General features: G+C 42.2%; 1 protein-coding gene across 6 annotated transcripts in view; it reads right to left on the bottom strand.

Moving 5' to 3' along the window:
* Positions 1-371: 371 nt before the first annotated feature.
* Positions 372-10320, bottom strand: part of Sp1 (transcription factor Sp8) — a 79691-nt gene continuing 69742 nt past the window's right edge. For 5 of the 6 annotated variants that reach the window (XM_090172141.1, XM_090172137.1, XM_090172139.1 and 2 more), the window contains 2 exons: positions 2442-3925; positions 1507-2284 (listed from right to left, as the gene is read on the bottom strand). In XM_090172141.1, the coding sequence (XP_090028267.1) occupies positions 2170-2284; positions 2442-3892 (1566 nt within the window). In that variant the 5' untranslated portion in view covers positions 3893-3925 and the 3' untranslated portion in view covers positions 1507-2169. Of the gene's footprint in view, positions 913-1506; positions 2285-2441; positions 3926-10320 lie in introns of those variants that run through there. The other variant, XM_090172138.1, reaches the window with a different exon arrangement.

The raw sequence follows: 10320 nt of genomic DNA, 5'->3' as shown, positions 1-10320 counted from the left end.
GTAGTTTTACCCTACAGTAGCTTTCGATCAAATTTCGTTCGATCAAATGGGACCCGTTCGATCAAATAGACTCAAACCATAAAATCTTAGTTACTATCGATTGTTGTTTCTATAACAACATACCTTTTTCATCGATAGGACACCGATGAGTGTTAAAACTATTCGGCTGTTGAATGAAGTGGAAGTAGGATAAATTTAATTGGGTAGAAAAGATGACCTTCTTCGAGGTGTCAAAGCGGAACAACGCTACCTGGTGGCATTGGAGCAAGCTCCCCTTAAATTTCCCCTAATAACCTTTGATTGATTTTTTACTCTAAGACGTATGCCACTTCATAATATGTAAGTATGAAAAAAATAAATAAACAAATAAATAAATTTCTAAGGATTCAAATTTTATTCACAGTTTTGAAAATTCCTTTTACACTGTCATCCCTTTGGGATTGTAGCGTTATTAGGCAAAATGATAATTTTTATTTTTTTAGCAATTCATTTTGTAAACAAAAACACTATTCCCATCGTACGTTTAAACTTCACGTTCTACACGTCGCTTTTAGCACTTTTCTTTAACAAAAGAAATTTTACAATATTTTATAGGTAAATTTAGTTAGAGCTAATTAAGTTAATTACGTTTATTTTTCTTCTTCCGAAACGCGTTTCGCCACAGTTTTGTTTTTTTATTCGTTTTCAAATCTTCAATATACGCGCACATGACACAGGCACACGAAAAACGGAACCAATTTGAAACGTCACACGAAAGTCTATTTTTTTCATTTTATACACGTTATTATATAAAATTCGTGAGCTCCGATTTGATTTCATTTTTATTTATTTTTCGTTTCTACGTATTTACCAATCTAATTCGTCGCCGTGTTTTTTTTCCGTAGAGATATGTACAATTCCTTAATTAAATCCCTTTTGAATAATAAAAGGGAAAGAACGTTATCATTATAATTTTCATAATTACACGAGAAAAATACTTTACTCATTAACAAACAGGGCAGTAGACCGAAAGAGTAGCGAGAATTTTTTCTTGGTTTTTTTTTGTTAAGTTAGGTCTATTTTGAGAAACGCGGTGAAATACGCTGCGGCTGTTTTCAATGTTCGTATATATCGGTGTTGATTTTAAATTGGAACTTCTTGAATTTTTTACATTTATAGACAAAAAATATTTATAGACAAAAAATATAAGCTTTAGAGATTCGAAAAAAGTAGTGACGAAAATCTCTATGTACAAAACGTTTAATCGTTTACTTAGGTCGATTAACCCATTAGCGCCAAATCCGGAAATCTGGCGAAATAAACGCTAAATTGACTCAAATTTATAATACACACTAACGTTAATAGGCAACATTTTGCGTTAAAATTTGGAATTTATTTTTCAGACGAAATCAAAATGAAATACGGGAATACATATTTGTTCTTAACGTAAGCTTCGCTTGAAACATGGCGTGAAATATAACTGTACATTTCTTTTAAGCGCTAATGGGTTAACGCGACAATGTTTACTAAGGCATCGATTATCGAACTTACCAAAAGCTACGAGCGAATTAAACTCAATGGGTATTATTTAAATCCGTAGCTTCTTTGACATTTATCGTTACAGAAATTATACTATTTTACTGTAAATTTCGATTGAAAAAAATCTCTATATACCGGGAAGAAAAAAAATTAAAGCGCGTGACCAAAAAAAAAAGGAGAACCACGATAAAGTGAAGAAGAAGGAGAAAATAAAACGTTGGCAAGTTCAAGTTCCAGCGATACACGATGAACAGCGCGAATACCGGGCTCGCGTATTTCAATCGACTATACATAATAAGTATACAAGTGGAGTAGATTGAATGGCACACAATTAACGATATAGGAACGCTCCAAAGAAGACCTCTCGTGATCAATTTAGGAGACGCGTTTAATTATTCTCGCCCGATAATTAAGAAACGCCTCAGTCTCAGCCGTACCGCTTTCGAGTCCCTTGAAAAGGCCGACCATCGCACGGAACAAGCAGTCTGTTTCCAAAATGTTTGTCTCGCGACTAAATCAACGACAACCCGCTCGCGAAGGCGTGCACAAGGGGAGGAAATTAGCGGGAAAAAAAACATTTCATCGCGTAAATATCTAATAATAGAAATATATCTTTTACAAAAAGACGCTTTTTACCCAAATTGAGCGTTTTCATGACTGACGTATGTCGTGCAAAAACATTGCTGTGTAATAGTGGTGGCGCGCTTGAAGACTTGGGAAGTCATGACTCCCTGGGTCCGTCTGAGGTCGGCCTTTTACTTTCGGTCTACGGATAGAACAAACAAAGCCCATCAATTAACTATTTCGTGTCTCTCTCAATCGCTACAGAATATATAATATGACAAAAGTAAAATATGATTTTGATATTTCTACGTATATAGCCCGCTGAGATAACAAATGGGGTGGATATTAATGTTATTTACTTGCGGTCAACTGGTGTTCCGTCCGTTACTCCTAAAGGTCCACCGACTACTACTGGAGGAGCTCCGACTATCAGCGGCGGGGTACTGACGTTATTGGGAGAATTGACGGTGTGGGGCTCACTCTGGCTGTTGTCCGAATCGCTGCACGAGCCGCTACCGCTGCCACTTCCCTTCTTGCCGCCTTCTCCGTTACCGCTGTGGGTCTTGACGTGTTTGGACAAGTGGTCGGACCTCATGAAGCGCTTGTTGCACACGGGGCATGCGAACCGTTTTTCTCCCGTATGCGTTCTAAGGTGGCGCTGCAGTTCGTCCGAACGAGTGAAGCGCTTACCGCAAAATAGCCAATTACAAACGAAGGGCCTCTCACCAGTATGCCAACGGAGATGGGCTTTCAGATGAGACGTCTTCCCGTAGACTTTACCGCATCCAGGTATGTGGCAGCTGTGGATGTTCTTCTTCCTCAGGTGAGCGCCGGCGGGGCCCAGGCGTTCCGCTTCTTGGCAATTCGGGCAGTCGCAGGTGGCGCGACCGGTGTATCTCCTCTGGGAACGGGGCGACGGCACCGGATGGGACGCGTGCGGATGGTGGCCGTGATGACCGTGGCCAGGGTGATGACTGGCGCTCAGGCTGGGCTGCGACAGGCCGAAAGGCGCTTGCGACGTCACTCCCTGAGACGCTGGCAGCATGGACTTGTACGTGTCTTGAAGCAAATGCTGGCCGGAGGAGAGTAAGTGGGCGGCGGCGGCCGGCGTCGCCGAAGCCGCCGCGGCAGCCGCCAGCGTGGGCCCGAGCCCGTAAGCTTCGGCCGACGGGCCGTAATTGACTTGCGAGTGCAGAGCGGCCGCTGCCGCCGCCGGAGAAGCCGAAGACATGTCCAACCAGGGCCCGGCCGCGGCGGCGGCGGCGTGCACGTCCCACCAGGAAGCGGCCGAGTTGAGCGAGTTCACGGACGACGAGACTTCCGGTTTAATGGCGTTGAAAGCCCAGCTTTCGTAAGGATGCGGCGCGTGGACGCGCGAGTAGACGGAGCCCAAGTGCGACGACTGGTTCGAAGGGTCGGACACGGACACGGCGGTGCCGCTTCCGGGATAGAAGAGGTCGCCTCCGCCTCCCGGGTGTCCTCCGCCTCCGCCGCCGTAGGTCGGCGTGCTGCAGGCCGACGACGTGACGGGGCTCGGTCTCTGGTAGCCCGCCAGCGAGACTGGTGTCGCTCCGCTGTTGCTCAGCGAGTTGATGGACGTCGAGTTGGCGGAAGAGACGCGTTGGTGAGGAGAGTGAATGGGAAGGCTGCTGGGCGGCGCGCCACCGGCCGAGTGCGGAGACGAAGCCGTCTGACCTCCTCCGTTTCCGCTCCCGCCTTTCTTCCAGGGATGAAAACCTTTTCCGACGGCGGCGTCAGCTAACGGCGGAGGACTCTTGCTAGCGAGCTTATTGCACTGAGCTGCTAGCATAGCGAGCGGGGTTCCACCGAGGCGAGGGTGTTCCTGCAACGAAACAAAAACATCGACATTAGCCACTATATTCTCAAACACTCGCGCTTTGATAATTGCTACAAACATATCCTCTAAAACAACGCGCGAATCGGAGCCAGCTAGACTGGCCTATCTGTCTTCTCCGAACTACTTAGGCGAGTTTATCGGGGTGTCGTTAAAAATTTCGTCTAAACTACATTGTAAAAACGTTTAATACTAATTTCGATATTAATGCATCCTACAATCGAACAACACGTTTAAGAACACCATTCCAAAATCCGTTATTATAGTTTCAAGTGACATTACGAACGGAATCGAGCGAACAGTTTCCAATACGAATTGCAACACCCATTCAATATCTCTAGTTTAAACCGCGCTAATATTACGTCAAAACCCAAAGGCCAGCTTCCGTTGACAAACGTAAAAAGAAATAATTCCGTAACTAGTTTCAAAAGCGAAAACTTCATTACGAAGAAATACATGTATATTAGTTAGACGCGAGCGCCCATTATTCTTTCGCCGCTCTGACGTACTTAGCGATTGGCATCAGCGCGATAAAGAACGGGTACGGGCCTAACGCGAGCAGACGTCTTAGAGCCACTCTTGGAGCGCTCTTAATTAGGTTGGCGATGGTGTTGAAGGGGAGGATCGGCCGACGAAAAAAGAACGCCGCGAAATAAGGAGAAGAGCTTTTTATATATACACCTCGCGGATTGTATTACGCTGTCTCGGGTGTACATACATTGAGAGGATGAGGTGCCGGGGAATAGTTTCTACGGCGAAAGGGTCAAATCGAAAATAAGGAGGCGGCTCTGCAAACTCGAATCGCGAGAGGGGAGGGGTCACCGCGGCGCGCGCTCGACAAAAAAATTCTTTCGCGACGAAATTGACTTCGATCGGTGAAAACGAGCCGGCCCTTTCGCACGACCCCGATTAACCCGCCCGCTTAAAAAAACAAGGTCTTCACGCGCCGAAATACGGTGGAGAAAATTACGATAAATATTATAAATATATAATAAGCAAAAATATTTCTAATATTTTCCCACAATATTGGAGAAAAATACGATAAAAAAGATAAATTTAAATAAATATATAATAATCAAAAATATTTATTTTTAATGTTTAGATTTCCAATATTTTTGCACAATATTTTGTATATATGTATATTATGAAAAACGAAAACCCCACAAACAAGTTCTCTTAAGTATTATCAGAAGTAAATGAACCGAAGTTATCGAAATAGCGCTCAGAATCGGAGGACGTTTTCCTTATGAAAATAATGAGACAATCGAGTCAAATAAAAGCTAATTTCCATCCCCGTCTTTTAACGCGATAAATTGTACTTGGGAATTGTGGGTATAGCTATTTCTATGTATAAAAAATGGTTTCATAAGACGTTTTTATTCGGCCTAGAAGCGCGCAAAATTTCAAGTTAGAGGTCAAAATGTAACTTCATAAGGAAAACGCCTCCAACATGGGGAGTATAGAGTAGTATCACCTCGTAGCTTTGGCCATGGCCGCCATTTTGGGCGCGTTTTTTTCTCTATAGGAAAAAGCATGGGTGACGTTGCGTGATATAGCACTGACACTACTCTATAGCAGTCTGATAACTCCGGTTCATTTACTTTCGGTATTATGTATTAAAAATAAATTAAAATAATTTGCGGATAAAATGTCATCAAAAGTTTGAAACGTAATTAACGTGTTCCGTGTATTTTTCGCTTCCCCTGAGTTGTAGAACTAACATTTCAATTCGGAGAAGATAAAAGCTGTTTCGAATTTCTTTTTAGATCGATCGAATCCATCATTTCTTTCGCCGGTTCTCGCGACTTATTTTTAAAGTTGGTCGGAACACGATAAATCGAAGAAAATATGAGCGTAAAAACCTCCTCAGCCGCACGAGCGGAAAAAGGCGAAGGCGGGGCTGCCATCTTATCCCCGAAATATCCGAGCGTCCGCGTATTACGGGCGTAGGAGAGAATCGGGGGGATCAGAAAAATGGTTGAGAAAGGGTCATTACTCGGCTATAGCGGCGAGGCCTAGCGGTATTGGTTCTTTCGCTCGCCACCAGGTTCGCATCGATCGCCGCCGACCGAAGCTTTTTGTTTCACCGCCATAAGGGCTAAGAAAGAAACGCGACAATGCGGAGAAAGGGGTCGCTTTCGGTCTGGATCGAGTCCTGGCGGCCGAAAGCCGAAATAGGCGCGTAACGAAAAAAAAACTCGAAATAACGTAAAAGAAGAGACAGAGTTTTTCAAAGCTACTTATCTTGGTCAGCCGGGCAAGATAAAAGCGATTGTTCGATATACTTTATGTATTACCGCTATGTCGAATCGGATGTTGCGTAACCCGTAAAGATACTACTTTATTATTTCAAGAGCGCTTCGCTCGGCTAAGAAAGCATACACTATACGGAACGCTAGAATGCGCCCTAAATCGACTGATACGCGCGATCCACCGTACCGAACTAAATAATCATTCCAAAAATTAATTTTAAAGCGAAGATGTCAATAACGAAAAATCTACCGCTAACACGCCCTATAACATGTTTTTATGCTTCTGATAAACCTAGTTACATTCGTAGATACACCATAAATATATCCAGTACAATTAATATTCCAAAATCTTTATTTTAGATAGATTTCAACGGTAGATCGGGGCTCAACATTACCCTGTTGGAATTCTGTCTTTCTTCGGACATCTGCCGATAACAGTTCGAATATTAGACAGCTTATATTTTTAAGATTGTTTATAGCTTTACCGTTGACTAATTTAATAAATTACATTTACGCGAGTAATATGGAAGTAACTCGAAAAATTGTTGATTAATGAACGAAAATGTTTCTAAATTCCATTACCATCGAGTTACCACGAATTACTCTACAATAAAATAAAGTAAAGTTCGTTCTTATTAAGGTAAATCAACGAACGAGGAAATATTGACCAAACGAGGACACTACAGGGGTCACAAAATAGAAGGTAATGTTTAAAGCGAATATTCCAGGAAATTGTAAAACGTTTCCCGCTGGTAAAGGATGACTTCTTTTATCCGCGTTTCCTCGTGGTCGTCGCGACGTGTTGGCCCGAAGTAGCGACGCATTCATAGACGCGGGCTTACAAGCCAGGTTACAACTCCCAAGAATGACGTCCGAGATTTTGGTTTCGTTACAACATCCCGTACAATAATACTCTGGATGGGCCAAGTTGGCTATAAATACGCCAATAACGAATAAAGGGGAGAGGGGCCTCGGAAGACGAGGCGAGCGCTCTTTTGTGAGAGATGTCGCGCGCATCGCCACCTCTCCTTCTCTTTTCAATGAGCGTGGAAATGAAAGAACGGCACCCAAAATGAGAAGAAGTTCCCTTGTCAAATTAGTAGCATTGTGGGCCCAACAGATGGCAGTGTTAGAGGACTAGCGCCCGGTAATTCTCAAAAGCGCGGATTTATTCGAAAGGCGCAAAAAAGCGCGCTTTTTTAGAAAGAATTCGGTACAAAGCGGCAACAACGTAAGCAGCTGTCTTTTGAGCGCGCGCATCCCTCGCGCCATTTTGAATCGAAGGCTTTCTGGCCCTTTTGTTCGGCCCGGGCCTTCTACCTACACCCAAACCCCAAATCTTTGTACTTTTCGAATACTCGCCGCTGAGATTCGTGTGAAAGGTTTTCGCGTGTCCCCTTCCGACCTCTGTCCCCCCTTTTAGGAGAACGCGTCCACCACGAAGGGACAGTGTCCCTAAGCAACGCGCGGAATGTAAAAAGAGTAGTTCTAGCGAGGGTCAGAAAGGTTCCTACGAGGGGACCCCGATATTTTTCGTTGTAGCTTTCGTTTACGCCATTTATCAAACGGAGGCTTTTACGCGCTGACCATCAACCCGCAACCTGCCCCCGTCGCTAGAAGGTAAACAAGGCAGTTAAATCGAGCGTTCAAGGGTTATCGGGAAATATCACTTATCTATGTAAGAATTTTTATAATACTGACGCTAATTACCCGATAAAAACCAAACCAATAATGGTTTTATTAATAAAATATTTTTTAAATTTAAAAATATAAGTTCTGTACTTCGCGATAGAACACCCTAACGACTTAATAGACGCTAAAAGAAATAATTCGCTTAAAAATGAATACCGTCCAGAGGAAGGATTTTTAATCGATAATATCGCGCATTTTTTATTCTGAATAAAAATCGAATCACGCGGGCTTGTCCATATTTATCTGCATTTGTCTTAGCCAATAAAATTATCCCTTCCGAACCAGTGGAAGATTCGCGAGGCGACGGCAGAAAACGTTCGGTTCCTTATCAAGTGCAACGACTAGCAATCGCTGTCCAGCGTGGGAATGCGGCCTCGATTCTAGGCACATTTCCCCGGGAACATCTTTGGAGGACTATTTGTATAATATTCAATAATTTTGGTTTTGTTTTTGATATTACTGTATATGCTTTTTGTAGTTATTAAAATAAATTAATATTAAAAATAAATATACATATACAATGTAACTAGTGTTGTTAATTTTTCGGATAAATAAAATGCGGAAAAATTTCCAGAAAATCGGAAAAATAAAAAATTGAAACAAATTACTTTTGAAGGGTTTTTAATGTTTTTAACTTTTTATCGATATAAAATGTCTAATATCAGTAAACATACTACAAAACAATAATAGTGTTACATTGTTAACCAGTTTAAACTAGTCTAGAGGTTTAGTTTTACTTTCAGATTCGAAAAAATGAGGCGAAAATTCCGCTTTATTTAAATTTGCAATTAATGTATTAGACTAATCATGGAATGAAAACTTGTTTTTATTTTTTTCGGGAAAATATGGAAAAATTTACGACTTACAAAACTAAATGTAACCGTTGAATTTTTTGAAATCAATTTCTTATAAATCGATTAAAACGATAACAGCTGAATAAAAGCCAAATATTTGAAGAAAAAAGGTGGGTGCGATCGACAGTGCGAATGCGAATACAGGTGTATAAGGTGAAGCGCGAATGGCTCGTCCGTTTCGACGTGATAGATTAGCCGTCATTGTCGCGGAGAAGTCGAACGGATGCGGAAAGAGTCAAGATGATAACGCAATGATACGAAAACACGAGGCGAAAGTCGTAAATATCGGATTGCTCGGGCCCTTTCGTTTTGACACGCGGGATCGGCCCTCGAGCGACCTTATCGGGCCATATCTGCTCGAAATCGCCAAATATTCGATCCTCTCCGCGATTTAACACTCGTATCGGTTTCTCGTCGCCTGTAGCGCGCGGCCCATCCCGTTGTCGAGCGTGTAAAGCCGTCATCGAGTGTCAAACAAATACCGCTCGGAAATGACCCTCCGCTGATCCCGCTCTCCGATAAAACACCGAGCGACCTCCCCCCGCGCCGCCGCACGCCGCCCCCTTTTGAAAAAACGTCCCGAGCGACAGCCTACCCTACTGGGGCAAGAAGAAAGCGCTAACCGCCTTCTTTTCGCGCAACTGGGCCCTGGCTTCCCATTTTATGCCTTTCTTTCATTTTAGCTATTTTGCCAAGCTGCCAAACATTTTTTATCAAAAAGTAGTCGGCGGCTCGTCATCCGATCCCTCCCTCTGGTCACGCTCGACGCCCACTCTCCCCCCTCCCCTTCCCACAATTCACTTCTCTTTATTAGGATTTTTTTATCCCTTACTCTATTTATATTTGGCTACCACGTGTTTTCTAGCATTCTACATTTTCATTAAAAATAAACACGCGTTAGATGAATGAAAATCTATCCGACAGTTTTTCGGAGATGCCCGCGATGATTCGCCAGGTTAGAGCTGCAAATTCGAACTTATTTCGATGTACTTTTAAATCGAGTACGTCGCTTCATTGGGTTTTATTTTATTCTGTACCACGTGGTTTCGAGCATAATTCATTTTCATTATTTATAAACAACGTGTTTTCTGAATGAAAATCTATCACACATATTTTCGGAGATGCCCGCAATGATTCGCGCGGATAGCTTTCCAAATTCGCACTTATATTGATGTATTTTTAATTAACTGGTCAGATAGCTTTGTTAGTTTTTAAATTACCATTACGTCAGGCAGTGAACACAATTTCGTTTATCTTCGCACAATTATTTAAACGGTAAATAGCTCTGATGAATCTGATAAAATTGTAAAAATTAATACACATCATAATGAGCGAAAGAAGGTAGTAATATCTGATAAAGATCGCTATTTCGATAAAGAAATTATTTTAGGGGCGATATACGTTTAATAGAAGATAAATGAATTATTATTGAGCTATTTATTTTCCTAACACTGTTACCGCAAAGCCTTCAAAATATTTAAATCTAAATTTAAAAATAACCCGAAGAAAAAAAGTCTGATTTTATTTTTGAAAATAATCGATATTTCGAGTGTACCTCTTCTCGAGCGAGTTAAGCGTAATTGAC

The sequence above is a fragment of the Leiobunum rupestre genome, chromosome 4 (genome assembly GCF_980474605.1).
Source record: "Leiobunum rupestre chromosome 4, qqLeiRupe1.1.hap1, whole genome shotgun sequence".
NCBI lineage: Eukaryota > Metazoa > Arthropoda > Arachnida > Opiliones > Sclerosomatidae > Leiobunum > Leiobunum rupestre.
The sequence above is the reverse complement of the archived record's forward strand: the minus strand, read 5'-3'. Positions and strand labels throughout refer to the sequence as shown.